At 51.1% G+C, this 15,373-nt stretch overlaps 3 protein-coding genes across 3 annotated transcripts; 1 reads left to right on the plus strand and 2 right to left on the minus strand.

Annotated features, from left to right (window-relative positions):
• Window positions 1–57: 57 nt before the first annotated feature.
• Window positions 58–3,997, plus strand: COCSUDRAFT_68178 (Metallo-dependent phosphatase; the record flags this gene model as incomplete). The annotated part of the gene is made up of 6 exons (XM_005643225.1): window positions 58–399; window positions 739–899; window positions 1,302–1,505; window positions 1,983–2,210; window positions 2,974–3,159; window positions 3,803–3,997. Exons 1-6 carry the CDS (start codon window positions 252–254, stop codon window positions 3,995–3,997), a joined length of 1,122 nt encoding a protein of 373 aa, XP_005643282.1. The 5' UTR covers window positions 58–251.
• Window positions 3,998–5,159: 1,162 nt separating this feature from the next.
• On the minus strand, window positions 5,160–6,994 carry COCSUDRAFT_20470 (methionine adenosyltransferase regulatory beta subunit-related; the record flags this gene model as incomplete). The annotated part of the gene is made up of 7 exons (XM_005643226.1): window positions 5,160–5,394; window positions 5,641–5,879; window positions 6,063–6,161; window positions 6,318–6,414; window positions 6,491–6,615; window positions 6,749–6,811; window positions 6,899–6,994. 7 exons carry the CDS (start codon window positions 6,992–6,994, stop codon window positions 5,160–5,162), a joined length of 954 nt encoding a protein of 317 aa, XP_005643283.1.
• Window positions 6,995–8,037: 1,043 nt separating this feature from the next.
• On the minus strand, window positions 8,038–14,873 carry COCSUDRAFT_38543 (hypothetical protein; the record flags this gene model as incomplete). Its single annotated transcript, XM_005643227.1, has 14 exons — window positions 8,038–8,058; window positions 8,417–8,553; window positions 8,831–9,002; window positions 9,323–9,469; window positions 9,876–10,013; window positions 10,664–10,771; window positions 11,097–11,225; window positions 11,996–12,156; window positions 12,468–12,579; window positions 12,909–13,049; window positions 13,907–14,029; window positions 14,209–14,268; window positions 14,386–14,465; window positions 14,780–14,873. The coding sequence occupies 14 exons, from the start codon at window positions 14,871–14,873 to the stop codon at window positions 8,038–8,040; spliced, it is 1,623 nt and encodes a 540-aa protein (XP_005643284.1).
• Window positions 14,874–15,373: the final 500 nt, after the last annotated feature.

Genomic DNA, 15,373 nt, shown 5'->3' on the forward strand with positions numbered 1-15,373 from the left:
GTGTCCTGCCGAGTGTCCAGGATGGCGCTGTAAATATTTTGGTCACACCGCACTTAAAAAAGCCATTCAGTCTGTTCACGCTATAATATGTTCGTTGAAATTGTGAGGATCCCCTAATTTGGTGTTTGGCGGCCTCACCGTGGCCGGTCCTCTTCAATTGTTTCCTGGCGATCTCTGCAGCCGATATCGATTGATCAAGGGGTGGATCAGATATCCTCCATATTTGGGTGAAGCAGATAACATTCACTGCTATGTCCGCCGATAACGGGGCCGCCCTGCCTCTCATCGAGGAAGAAGAAGGGATCCGTCAGTATGGGGATATCGAGGCCAGCGATCGGCGAAGAAGGAAGGACATCGACAGGCAGAGCGCCAGAGCGGTAAAGGGCGGAGCCACGAGAGGTAGGACATTGCCCCTTTCGCCCTGCTGGTCGAGCCATAAACATCGCAGGAAATATAGGCAGGCAGTATCTGCAATGCCCACTCTGCAATGGCCTTCCTATGTCTCTTCACTGCCCAGAAAAGCGATTGCTGCATATGAATATAAATCATTGACAGCAAGATGCTCTTGATCGTCAACTTGCAATCCAGATCTGCAGATCTTGCAAGTGTACTGCTTCCCACTGCTTGGCCTAGCCAGCACGTTCTCTGCCCCCACATCGATTCCAAATATCAAGAAAACTGCGCTTCAGTCGTCGACAGATTCTACGGAATTGCAATGATCCCTGCTTGTATTGTCAGGCTCCTACAGGAAGCTCGCGCTGGCAGCTACAATGCTGGCCACGGTAGGCGTTGCCTTTGCGCTGCTGATCACTGCAGTTGAGCTCTCCAAGGAGGATGACACCCCCACCTATGACCTGGGCCTGGACCGCAGCAGCCCCCAATATCTGCTCTTCCTTGCGGTGAGTCCCTGATTGCCTTTTATTTCTCATGCTGCTACCTCGCCATTGCATCTGCTCTGCAGCAATGGGGGATGCCTGCACCATTCTTGCCGGCGTGGTAAGCATGCACAGGAATTAAAGTAAAGACGAGGCAAATCCGAATAATGGTTGTCAGGGGCTGAACCTGCTAGCTGCGTCACCCTTGAAGCTTGCACCTGCACCCTGACGTGGTCCTGACATTCTGGCCGGGCTGCTCCACAAAGCGCCGGCACATTACCATCGCAGACTCTTCTTTTAACCATGTGTTGTGACCAAGAGTGGGGTGTGCGAAAGAGTTCCGGCTTACAAACAGTGCAGACTCTTCTCTTCATTAGTCACTGTGTGTCAATGCTGACATACTGGGTGTGTGACTGTGTGACACAGAGCGCCGGCAAGCTGCTGCCCGGGGAGGTGCATGCGACACTGCCGGAGGACGCCATAGGCCCCGGGCGGCTGATAATAATCGGGGATGTGCACGGTTGCGTCAAGGAGCTGAAGGAGCTGCTGGAGGAGGCTGAGTATGTGGAGGGGGAGGACACTGTCGTGCTTGTGGGAGACCTGGTGGACAAGGGCCCCTACCCGCTGGAGGTGAGTCACCGTGCTGCGCCAAGAATGCGCTGCAATTGCAAAAATTACAAAAATGTTCTGAGGATTGCCCCATCGTATAGTTTGGGACGGCGCAGCTCCTGGCCTCCAGGGTGCCATTTTTAGGTTTAGGATTAGGTGAATGTTTAATGGAGTGCAGTACAAATGCAAAATGAACTGCTCTTTATACCAGATAGTCTGGGGGAAATTACTGGTGAAGGCAAATTGCATTGGATAGTCAGCATTGATCAGCAGGTGAACTTTGACGACCTCCATTTGACAGATAAGGAGGAATCATTTGCACTGCTGAATTAGATCCTCAACATACTGCTGATTTGCGCTCAGTCTAAACATTTTTCTCGGGCATCTTCATCTATCTCTGAAATATAAACTTTTTTTTCAAATCACCAAGCCTACGATTCTGCAGCCCGATTCACATATGGGCAGGCCCTAACACACTCCTCTGCCGGCTGCACGCAGGTTCTGGCAGAGGCGCGGCGGCTCAAATTCCACTCGGTGCGCGGCAACCACGACGACGAGGTGCTGGCGGCCTACGAGGCGTTGGCGCGCGGCAAGCACGTGCCGGGCGGGAAGAAATGGGTGAAAGACTTGCCGGCGGCTGCCGCGCAGTGGCTGCACGCGCTGCCCTTCAGCCTCCGCATCCCCTCCTACGGCGTCACCGTCGTGCACGCCGGCATCGTGCCTGACGTGCGCCTCTGGGCTCATTTTTTATAAAATTGCATCTTTGTTTTCTCTGCCTTACAAGGGATGGGTTCTCTGCATGAAACGCTGCAGCCAGGCGCCGAGATGTGTGATTCCAGGATGCACTTGCATGTGCAACCCCTCCTCCCGCCTCACCATTGTTCACGCCGGCAATGTGCCTGACGTGCGGCCCCCACCCATCAAGACTCCCAAATGACTGATTGTGGAACACGATCTTTGTACCTTCTGCACTATCATTGTGCCTTCTTGTGGGGGAAACAGTGACGATGGCGCGGTAACTAATGACGCCCCATACGAGGCCCCCGAGCACGTTCTTTCTCTTGCACTTGTAGTAGCACATGGTATGCGTTGATGAGTGCATTGCCTGGGATGGAATCGCATTGCGGCCTTCGCGGTTTTCTTCAGGTGGGCAGCGACATAGGCCCACATCAATGCTCCCATGAAAAGAAACAACAAGCCTCAATGCACATGACGTCGAGCATCTGCTGCCCTGTCAACTCCCGTTTTCCCTCACACACCATCAGCGCGCATACCGACACAGCATGTCTTGCAACGCTCTGCCGCCTGTTGTGGGGCATCTCAAATGAAGGTGCCCCGCACACAGGAACAGCGCAGGTGAACATGCACAATATCTTGCAGCGCAGTGACGGCTACTGTAGGGCATTTCGGTGCAGTTGTTCCGCACAAGAGCACAACATGTAGAATGTCTTGCAGTGCAGTAACGGCTGCTGTGGGGTTACTAACACAGGTGCCCCTGGAGCGGCAGTCGCTGGGGGACATGTACCTGATGCGCGAGGTGGTGAACGGGACGAACGGGCGGTGGCGCGCCGAGGAGGCCAAGTGCGACAGGGGCCATTTGGGACCCCCCTGGGCCGCAGTCTGGGACGGGCCCGAACACATCTACTTTGGGCACGACCACCAGCGCGGCCTCCAGGTATGGCAATTCAAGTCTGGCGTATGAAAGTTGCAAGTTGAGAATTGAAAGATTTTCATTTTGATATTATTAGCACAAGCTGTTCCTGCTGGAGACGAGGTGGCGCCTGCAGACAAGCCGTGGGGGCAAGCTCCAGGCGCGTGCCGCCACATTTTCCAGCGCTTTATGCCTCTTTGTAGCACTGTTGTTTTCAGACTCAGAGGGTGCACACATCCAGCAATTGCGACAAGCTGCAGTCCGTGTAGGATAACAGGAATTTCAAGGCTTTTCTGGTCGGCTATTTGGGGGACAAGTTGGGCTTTATTATGGTGCTTGGTTGGTGGCCATGCCACCAAAGTGAAAGTTGCTACAAAGACCTCAAGGATGCCCGTTTCCAGTCAGCAGCCTTGAGGTTACCTGATATAAACTATTGAATGCACCAGCAGCTTTTGTGTGCCCAGCCACGTGGACCTGCGCAAGCCCCTTCCGAGGCAAGCTTGTGCTTCTGAAGGACCTTGCGAGGGTCCACTTGAGGGGGCATGCATCTGTGGGATCATGCATCCATTTGAGGGGAAACAGTTTGTGCTCCACCTTTCATGCAGGCCATTGCAGCTCTGCATATCCAAGCTATTCCGAGTCCAAATTGATGTTTGATTCTTTGCAGGAGCGGCCATACGCGACTGGGTTGGACACTGGATGCTGCTATGGAGACAGGCTGACGGCTGCAGTGCTGCCAGCCCTCAAAGACTTGAAGGCCCTGGGCGATGCTTCCGGCGGGCGCCACCTGGACAAGCTTGGCGCCAAGATAATCTCTGTACCGGCTCATGAGAAGTATTATGATGTGGATCCCTGCGATTAGGGCTCTAAGTCAGCAGGAGACGTGTGTATTTTATATCTGAATTGGAAGCAGTTCAAGCTCCCCTCAGGCAGCGGTGGGGCGTACATCTATCTATAGCTGGAAGGAAGTGAAGCTCAGATAGATAATTTATGCACCTCTTGAGCTGGTAAAAGTCCAGCCGGTTGGAAACTGGTCAGGCATTAGATGCCTTTTTTCTCTTTCAGGTCTCCTTCGTGCCTCTGAACTGAAGAGCGTCCCCGTGGCTTGGAAATATTCAGGGTTGATTTATCAGCAGGAGTATCAGAAGGCGAGAAAGTGGCACACAGCAACTGATGAAGCAATGCCTTAATGGTTAAGGAGGCCTTGCAGATGAATGTCAAGAAAGCCAAATGCTCTTCAAGTTCCAGGAAGATGAGTACAAGCAGTCAGTGCACAATGCAGGCTGCTTTCAAGATGCAATACTTACCTCTTCTAGCCATACCTCGTGTAGGTCTGTCACCCGCGAAGTGAGGAGTATTTTGTCAGGGAGTGTGCATAGAAGCGAATTGCTTGTATGAGGCGGTGACAGGCACGCACCTGACAGGCGCCTTGGTTGTGGAGTGGGGTCACTAGTATTGTCCTGATTCGGGAAGCTCCAAGATGCGAGTCTATTTGCTGGATCTCCATCTTCCCAATGCTCGGTACAGATCTAGTATTGTGCATGTGAGCAGATGCAAAATCACCTGACTGTGCCTCTGCAATATATTATTATTATTACACGCTTTTCCTGCTAGAAGCAAGGTGCGTCTGCAGACAAGCTGCAGTAAAGGCTGCCAAAATCCTACCCCTGATGAACTCGCCAGATCCAAGCAAGACCCAATCAACCGTGGGCACGGTGCTCAGTATTTATACCGCCCCCTGCCAGCCGGGGCCTCTGCAAGGCAATTGTCGTATTTTCTACCTTTCTCAATCTTTAAAAAAAATGCTATGAAGCCTCCTATGCTTTCAAACCATCAGACCGTTTTCACACTATGTCAATCTGTTGTTGACAGCACCAGTACAAATCCCATGTCCCTATGACTTAACCACACGCCCACATCTCAGATCTGACAATTGCCTAGAAATGACGAGGTAAGTCAAAACACCCCGCTGTGGGCATGTTCATGTCAAGCAGTACAGCTCGCGTTCCTACCAATCGTGGGCTTCAGGGTAATCGGCCAATCTGTTGCAGCGCCTCTGAAAAGGGTGTCAGTCTGAGGCCCAGCTCTGTTTCAAGCTTCCGGCTAGTCATGGATATGTCAGCGGGGGAGGCAACGCCCCGGTTGACACTGCTGGAGGGCGCAGAGACTATGGCATCGGGTGAGTAACCCCACACTTCTGCTACTTTTGCGGCCATGTCGACCCTGCTCAGCCTCTCTGGACCCCCCATATTATACACCCTGCACCCACATGCATGAGCACTCTCAGAATACTGATATTGACAGTGAAACAGCTTGTAACCACTGCAGCACAGCAGATATACAAGGGACTTGCAGCATGACAAGGTGGAAGTCTTGCCTACTTTCTCAGTTAAACTCATGTCCAGGCAACCTTGAGCAATCTTCATCAAGGGCGGGCAAATGCAGAGGTCACATCTGAGGAATCCATTGGGCATGCCATCTTGCCAATAACAAGCCCTGGTCAACAGGATGCATGCCCACCTGCCAGACAGTACAGTGCCAGGCTGCAGCAACCGCAGAACAACCGACACAATGTCATCCACAAAGACCGGGTTCCTGAACTCGTCGTTGAAGAAGCTGGTGGGGGTCCCCTCCTTTAGCTGTCGCGCGACAAACTGCAGGAACAGCGCCCGCGATACGGGCGTCGGACTCTGCGGCCCGTAGATTATGCTGCTCCTGAGAATGACGCAATTCGGCCATCGCTCCTGCAGAACAAAATAGCGCCGTCTCTTCATTGGGCATTTAAGGTGTCATTTCCTTCTCACAGCTAGGAAGGGGACTGGTGAGAAGTCCTGCTGGGTCCAGTAGTGCATGCCATTGTGCACGGCAGGTGAGACCTAGTTGACCAATAGATGAAGTCCTGCACAGATGTGGATTGCACTTCGCACCTGTATCAGCTTCTCTGCTTCCAGCTTTGTTTTGCCGTAAGCGTTCACAGGATTGCCGGCTTCCTCTTCTCTCCAATTACTTCTGCTACCATCGTACACCTGCGGTAGATAAGAGAACAGATGTCATTTGGTGGCAGACTTAGCGCTGTGCTGTGCTGTGCTTGCCTCCAACTAAAAGCTCACAGCATGAGAATAGGAGTATGTTGCATATTTACAGGCAAGTCTGGGGTTGAAAATTCGACCATATCTCTGCACCTGATCCGTCGATAGATGGATGAAGAGAGGATGGCTTCCATGCTCTCCGGCATGCACAGAGAGCGCGTCAAGAAGCTTGCTTGGGACATTGACAGCCCTGCGAGCACTGGAAGTTACATCTTTCGTTCCCCAACCAAGTACAGCCCAACACATGCACAGCATAATGCGCATACCTTGCTGTGTCAGGGTCTTTTTCACAAGCTCCTGGAGATGAGATGGCTGCAGTGTTGATAATTGCGGACAGTGATGGAAGACTGGAGATGCATTGCTCCAAACCTTCCCCACTCACTAGGTCCACCTGCGCCAAATACAGAAGTCCGCTAGACTAGCGCCATGCAAGCCATATGAGAATTGTGTCAGAGCATCAAGAGTCAGTGCTGCAAAAACCAACCAATGCAAGGCAGACCTCCAACAGCTTTGAGGTGTCTCACCCAATATGCTGTGACGTCTCCTCTGAGAATTGGTGCTGCAGTACTGTGATGCGTGAATGCTACCTGCCAAGCAGAGAGGTGTTGAGTTGTCTACCATCGATCAATGGGGACATGGATGTCAAGGAGGGGCTCTTTGCAAAAGTTGAATACCTGAAAGTTTGCTTTTGCCAACGCCTGCACAAGAAACTGTCCGAGGTAACCAGATCCCCCGGTTACCAATACAACAGGCTTCCCTGATGAAGCCATCTTTATCGTGCTCACAACATCCACCAGTTCAATCGTGCCCACGTGTGAAGACTCCCAGCAAATTCTATACAAGCTACCTTACACTGATCCTTCGACTACTGCTTTACGCACTTAAAATCTTGCGAGAGCCATTTCTAAGAGTTGCTACTGATCTCAGTAGATTTCTGTGAAGCTGAGGTGATAAGGTATTGCAACAAAAAGTGAAGAAGAAAGCCCTTAGCGTCTGAGAGCCTGTGAGTATCGCTTGCAATTGTTTGTCACATTAATTCACCTAATGATCGTCGTTTGAAAAAAATGTTTACCTATATAGCTGTTGTGACAAGGTTTTGTAGCTGTGTCTGTATGAGTGATTCCCCTCGAGTCAGTAGGGTTCAAGGGCTTCAAACCTGCAAGTTTTCAATGTTTAAGAATTTCTTGCTCAGGCCCCACATTTTTAGCTCTGAGCTCCTCAGTACACTGAGAATCTTTTTTCTCAAAGGATTACAAGTGATGTAACATTGCCAGCGTGTGCATGCAAGGGGCGCACGGTTATTTATTTTATCCCACGATCGCGAGCTCAAAATTTGAGGTGCCACTAGAAATCAGTGATCCCAAGTACTCAATAGGCTGCCGTCATCACGTGGTCATGCCAAGTGGCACATGTCATGTACAGAGCTCCCGCGCATGATCTCATGTCCCACCCATAAGTCATGAATAGGGTCATTATCAACCTTATGCAACACATGCAATAACCCCAGCAACAATTTGAACCATCCAGAAGCCCTTCCATTTCATGGCCAGCAAAGTTCTGGGCCACCTGATGCTTGACTATGCTAGATCGACCCTTCTGCATTTATTCATACAAGTACAGGTGCAGCTTTCTCTAGGGACTGCACCAACGGGATTCACAGTGTCACTTAGTGTAACACACATTTCTGTGGCATAATTGCTGTTCTGGAGTGCTGTCTGGTAAGTGCCTTATTGTGGTACATGCTGTTCCAAGGGCGCCAGATATCACAGCAGTGTCAGCAGCCCCCCAGACATGCAAGTCCCCTGCCAGCTCCTCACCCGTAGGGATTGTCAAACTGCAAAACAGACGAAAGTCCCGTCAGTAACCTATCGCTTATCAACAAATTCATGAACTACCGCAGCAATGAAAAGTCTTATCAGCACTGAAACCCTGTGCTGATTGCCTGGACGCATTTGTTCTCCAATCCAAGCGCTAGCATTAGAAAAGATTACAGGGCTTGCCACTGGCACCAATGTAAATGAAGTGCATCGCAGACAGCCAATAATACAGAACACTTGTGCTTCCTCGCAGGAGATGACGGCCGCAGATCTCGACAGAGGGCCACAGCAACCCAACAACACATGAAAGCTTATGGTGCTTTCCCTACAACAAGAGTGGAAGGGGAAAGGAGGGGAAAGGGACGCCAGTGGCACCTGCTTGACGAGTGAGGGGATATCCAGGGAGAGTGCATCCTCCAGCGCCTTCACATCCTTCTCCTTGAGCTTGGGGAAGGTGGACAGGTCATAGCCGCCCAGGATATCCCGGTACCTGTTCACGTCCGGAAAGTCCCCTGCAACACGCATGACCACATGTTAGACACAGCTTCCTCCACTCTCGAGGCATCGCCAATCGCCCCTTTTCATTGCCATCCTGCAGGTGATTTGCCAATGCCAATCAGATTTCTCAAAAGCATGACAGCTCTGAAGAACTCGGAGGATTGGAGACACAGCAGACAACCCCCAAAAAAATTACATTACAAGCTTCATGATTGCATGCTTCTGGATTATTCTCATCAAGATAAGCAGGTGGCAAGGAGGTATAAAAAGAAATTTATCGCAGGTGAGCACCTGCCGGCAGGTGGTGCTCGCGTTGCACATGGGCGAAGTGGGTGGGCAGGTCGCGCAGAAGCTTCTCCTGCGCCTTCTGCTTGCCCATCATGGCCGGCATCTGCTTGCGCAGGTGGCCGATGATGAGCGTGTGGATCTTTGCCGCACGCACCCGCTTCACAAACTCGTTCACCTGCCGTCACCAAGCTCTACTCACGAACGGCAGGCATGCCCACACAGCAATATTACATTAATCACCATTCAACCCTCGATGGATTCCTCTCTTGCTAGGCAGCGGGTGTGACTAAATTGGTGCAGAGGACTCGTGGCAAGTTTGCTTTCAAGTTTGATTCTGATCCCAGATCCCAGTAAGAGGTCACCAGAGCTGAATCCACAGAAGTGGCTGCAACAAAGATGAAGCGTTCAAGGCCCCTTCACAACCCAAGATCTGCATCAGAAGAGCTGCACGCACATTGTTGCGAGAATCTGCACACACAGGTATCATATATGCACCTTGCGGTCGCATGCGCGCTGGGGGATGTCAAAGAGGTCCTGCAGCAGGTCGGCCTGCTCCTTCTCAAACAGCTCCAGGCCGGCCGGGTTGAGGTCCGTACGGATGGGCTTGTCAGCGTTGAAGGAGCCAATGTACACCTTGCACACCTGCAAGCCAAGCCTTCATTCTGTCAGAAAGTGACTTTTAGAGAGCCCTTGGTGTGGCTTACAATACAAAAATATGCAGACGGCAACTGATTAGATCTCGGTGTCCCTCTCTCAAGCAGGGCAGACACTAGGACCGGCCGGCGGACAATGCAAGGCCTCTCCCAAATAGGGGGAACAAGCAAACAGCAGTTACGAGTCTCAAGATTGTCCTCAAGAAAAACCAAACAGAGTGAGGCCATGCCCTCCAAGTTGAAAAACTACCCAAAAAGCTTCCTTGCTATTACGTTGTAGTTTTCAAGACATTGGAAAAGCCTCAGCAAGGGAGAAAACGGCCCAACCAGCAGATCAGAGCAAGGGCAAATATACATATAAAGTGATTGGTCTGTCAGAAGAATGCTGGCTCTACCTCTGGGGATTTGAAGACTTTGCCGAGGGACCACATGAGGGCGCCGTAGACGCGCATGAGCTGCTGCATGTCCACCTGATCGGCCTTGTTCAGCACCACTCTCACCTTGTCATCGTGGCCCTTCAGCGACTGGATCACCTGCGCTCACATCCATGCACACGTGCCTCCTCAGCATTGATAATAACAATAAGACTTATTATTGGTGACCTGTTACTGGGATCTGGGATCAAGAATCAAAGTCGAAAGCAAACTTGCCGCGAGTCCTCTGCACCAAAGGAATTTCTGCCAGAGGTAAGGTGCGTCTGCAGACAAAGTGCAGTAAAGGCTGCCACATATCCTACCCCTTGATGGACTCGCCAGATCCAAAACAGACCCAATCAACCGTGGGCACAGTGCTCAGTATCTATACATTCAAAATCTCTGCAACCCTCTCCTGCCGGTCTGTCAAACGATGAGTGATTTGACAGACGTGATCTAGAAGATCTGAATTGCATATAGCATGCAGCCTTCCTGCAATGTTTTTTTGCTCAAACTGCCAAACTGGGCACTTCAAGTCTTCAATAACCATGCAGGTTATCAACCATGCAGTAACCATGCAGTCTCCTTAAGCACCTATCTCGTTAATGTGCTAACGGGTTGTCAGTTGACAGGCATGATGCACAACATCCTCATGCATTACGACTGCATTACGACTGCTTTGGGGTCATTGAGGGCTCATGATTCTGCGTCATGCCTGCCAAAGAAATAGCCCTTTGGCAGACTGGGAGGGTGAGTGAGGAGGGCCCCACCTCCTTCATCTCGTCGCTGATGTCCAGCTTGGCAGGGTCGAAGAGCAGCAGGATGAGGTCACAGCGCGCAGCAAACCAGCCGCACACCTCTATGAAATTGTACGTGCGCTGCAGTGCAGACAAATCACATCAGCAGCCAATCTGATGAGGGAAAAACGTGGCCATCCCACTCTGGAAATTAAATTCACGGCAATTTCCCTGATCAGTGAGAGGTACATTTAAAAGAGAAAGACTGTTGCCATCATACATTCAGTTCCAGCCCAGTTCATGCCAGCAATTGACGAACATTCCTTCCTTCATCATTCACAATTTAAGGCACTCTACATGCGTTTTGCATGGCAAAGGGACCCTATATCAGTTATTTTACAGCCCCTGCATGGCACAGAGAAACGGAGAAACGAAGGAAATAAGGCAACTGTGGCGCCAGGCTGACCTCGATGCGCTGCTTCTCGCCGGAGAGCACACCAGGCGTGTCTACCAGCGTGACCTCCTCCAGCAGCTGGTTGGGACAGGCCGCGGCCTCAAACTTGGCCAGGAAGCCGTTGCCGTACTGCGACAGGCCCTGCACGCATGCATACACACATCGCATTATCATTATCATTATCATTATTATTATTATTATTATTATTATTATTATTATTATTATTATTATTATTATTATTATTATTATTATTATTATTATTATTATTATTATTATTATTATTATTATTATTATTATTATTATTATTATTACACACTTTCCTGCCAAGAGGCAAGGTGCGTCCTGCAGACAAGCTGCAGTTAAAGGCTGCCACAATCCTACCCCTTGTTGGACTCGCCAGATCCAAGCAAGACCCAATCAACCGTGGGCACGGTGCTCAGTGTTTGTACCGCCCCCCGCCAGCCGGGGCCAATCGCATTAGGCCAGACAAATCTTAGCCCAAATGCGCGCGTTAAGAACAAGCTTGGGGCACCCCAGTGCGACGGAGTGATGCTTCAGAAGGCCGGGCTTACCAAGAGAGCAAGAGAGAAGCTGCAAGTTCTGCGGGTGTGTACACACACTCACACAGTCTGAAATGCACACAAGACATTTGCAGATGTCAATGTGTGTGTTCTACCCAGAACAGTGGGGAAGCCAGAATTGGATGCCACCAAATTTGGGAAATGGTACAGCTGTCAAGTCCCCATCACTGCTTGCACCAAAGGACTTCTATTCCCTGTGCACAGTCTCCTGCAGGTAAGTTTCTGTTCCCCGTGTAGAGTCTCCTGCAGGTCACTTACTAGTCCCTCTGTAGGATTTACTGGGAGCACCATAATATAGATGCAATCCAAAGGGTGAATTTGATGCAGCACCTGGTAGGGCTTGTCTGGCTGCACGATGAGAGTGTTGCCAGGCGTGCGCCGCTCTTCCAGGCCATGCATGACCACCACAAATCGGTCCGTAGTGGGCTCCGGCCCGATGTGGATGCCCGGGTACTCCCGCCCCAGCAGGTGCTTGATGAACGTCGTCTTGCCTGCACACAATCACAACCGCCCACATCTCAGCAATGCTTAATCTTAAGGTACACACTGCGATTAGACTGTGAGGAGGCTGATCAGTCCTCAGCCATCCCACAGCTAGGTGGAGATATCACGACAGTGATTCTTCCATTGATAATCCCTGGAATCTGCATGAGGCTTTGTTTCTGCACTGTGCGCCTGCCACAAAAGTGTGTCTCTTCTCTCACTCAGAGCCCAGATTTCTTTTCTAATCTCTGTGTGATTAATGTGCAAACTGCAATTTTGTGATTGTTGGAGGCAGGTTTGCGTTGTGAAGGGGCAGGACCTGTCGAGTACTGGCCGAGGAGTAGAACGGATGGCTTGGCGTAGAAGTCGCTCTCGTTCAGATAGGAGGAGAAGAAAGCTCCAAACTTGTACATCTCTTCCAAAGGCCGGATCTGCAGGCAGACACGTACTTCAATTGCAGTGACATCCGCCAAATTTTGAGGAATAATCCATGTTTGATGTCTGACAAAAGAGCTGGTAAGCTGGAAAACGAGTGCTTGTCAGCCTGCACCATGTACCACGAACGAGCACTTCCCAAAAATCATGACACTGAGCACTGTGCCTAGGGTCTCGCATGGATGCGGCCATTTGAAGAAAGGGTGGGATAATTAAAGCCTTCACCTGCAGCCTGTCTGCAGACGCACCATGCCCAGGAGCCTCTATTGAATCCGGGGACAGGGACATTAGAAGCACCTGTCAAAATGGGGCAATTGACGCGCACCTTGGTGAAGTAGATGAGTTTGAGGCCGTCCACGATGGAGGTGCACTCCGCGGTGGACAGCCGAGACTTCTTTGTGGTCCTGGAACGGCCCCAGCCAGACTTCCTCGCAGACCCAGGGGTCATCGAGGACGGCGTGGACGCCTGCAGACGTTCAAAATCTCAGCCAAGCAAGTAGACAGTGCCCTTCTGAGCAAGAATATACCTTCCAGACGAAAAAGTTGAGCCCATATTATGAGAATCATTGCTTGCTACCCTCCCAGACGGGCTTCAACCTTTGTAAGCCAAGCACAGGCGCAGCGCCTGCAAGAAATGTGAAGCGCAGCAATGCATGCAGCCCATGAAGGACAGGCACTGCATTCCTAGGATTGTCTTGGCTTTGGCTTTGGCATTGGCACAGGTGCGCTTGCAGGGCAAGATTAGGCCCAGAAGTCAAGAATGGTGGGGAGTGCCTATTCCGACCACGATCAGGCAATCCTGTTACAGGTCAGGACACTACAAACAAATTGCATCACTGGCAAGAGTGAAGTTGTGAAGTGCATGCGGTCACCAAGTGCAAAGGGAAGGGCTCACCATGGAGCGCGCAGGGGAGGGGGCCGGGGGAATGATGGCTGGCGGCCGGAAGGGGGCCGCGCCGGGGGAGGGAGCGCCGCTGTATGTGTCCGCGTCAGCGCCCGGGCGCGTCGGGGGGGCCCCGTTAGCCGCAAAGGGATTTGACTCGGCCTCTGATATGCGCAGCTGCTCCACCTGAAGATGACTAATCATGTTAATTGATGACTAGTGGACTCTCTGATTGGCTGATTCTCTTGTTTTTCCCTGCCTTTCTGCCCCCGGGGCAGGCCTCAATGGCCCCACATTCTGATCATTGACTGGGTGACTAAGCCAAAACTTTTCCTTTGACGTGCATCTCTGGCTGCATGTCTGACTGGTAGCATCCACGTGCCCTGAGTATTGTTGTAGTCTGCTGCAGGTGAATATCAATGAGTTTCGTTTGTGGTTACCTGATCCTCAATGCCCACCATCTGGGGCGGTGGCAAGATGCCCCCGACCTCGTTCCACGCCTGTGTGTATGCCTCGGCAGAGACCTCGCCCGTCTCCTGCGCGACCGATATCAGGTCCATTGCCTGCAGCCACAGCCACAGCCGCTCAGGGGTCAATAGCAGGTACATTGCCTAAGCTTCATAAAGCCGCTCAGGAGTGGCTGCAGGGCAAGCAGCAAAAACTATACACCGCATGGCAGAAGCTAATAGTGCTCCCATGTTTGGTAAGAATTGGTTGCATGGCAAGACAGCTATGTGCAGACCTTGCTGAAGCCCTTCACATCGAGGTAGCCCCTCCTGCTGCTGTCAGCGAGGCTCCACACCTGCAGGCATGCCCAACGCACTGATGATGTTGCAATACCCCTCATGGCAAGAGAAGACCACAACTTCACTGATACTACAGTGCATCTTCATTAGTCATAGGGAAGGATGTGCAGCACCTTTGCCAACAAATCTCGAGGGAGCCCAGACCGCTCAAAAAATCTGACTGCATCGGCGCCTGTCAATTTTCCATCAGCATCTGCAGGACATGCATTGCTTAGTATCTCTGTCTTTTGCAATGAGCATCAGGCTAATTGCACTTGACAGTTGTATCAAGGGTGAAGAACCCACTACCATATCCACAAAGCACTCGAGAGAAGACAAAAATCTGTGTAGTCAGGGGAGCGAAATTTCAGGACATTTATATATTGGTCCTACGCTGTCTATATGAATTCTGGAAGGGCATTCGAGAGAATGATATGACTTCAATATGTACCTTGATAACAGATCCTGTACTATGCTTTCTGCATAAGAAAGAGATGGGAGACCACCGAACTCAGTGAGAACACACACCTTTATCGGCAACACGAAACCATTCGGCGAACTTGTGCTCGTTGTCGAGGTTTCTAGGGAGGGTCTCGTGCGAGCCAAAGGGATTTCTCGCCATGGCTTGGTTTGTACTGTTCTGTGGAACGCTTCACCCCGTATGAACTGGCACCCCTGGCAAATTAGAGTTCATTTGCACAGTCCAAAGTATGCCTTTCTTTTCAGCGTGGAATTAGCTGCTTCCTATAAGGGTAGCAGCTGCTTGATCACCCCTGCGTTCCAGATCTGAACAAGTTGCCTCTGCCTGTGCTGTGAAAGCCGTTGTTAGCCTTCGGTGCAGTCGAGTCCCTATCTAAAGGTCAAATGCAAGTATTGCGTGCGACTGTTGGTGATACAGGAAGGTGCTTTGCTTGCTTGATCTAATCGGGGTTGTCCAAGAGAAGATTACGTAGACATGAGTAACGGCCAGGTGGCAAATGGCTTTCTTGGAAGCTGGAATCAGCTCCTCGATGAAAAGGCGTCAAATACGCCGAAATTTTTTATCCTTTGCCACGGCAGTCATCAACACTTTGACAAGTGGCACTCTACTTTCCAGGACAATTGGCTGACCTGCCTCTGAGT

Source organism: Coccomyxa subellipsoidea, assembly GCF_000258705.1.
Source record: "Coccomyxa subellipsoidea C-169, whole genome shotgun sequence".
NCBI classification, from domain to species: domain Eukaryota; kingdom Viridiplantae; phylum Chlorophyta; class Trebouxiophyceae; family Coccomyxaceae; genus Coccomyxa; species Coccomyxa subellipsoidea.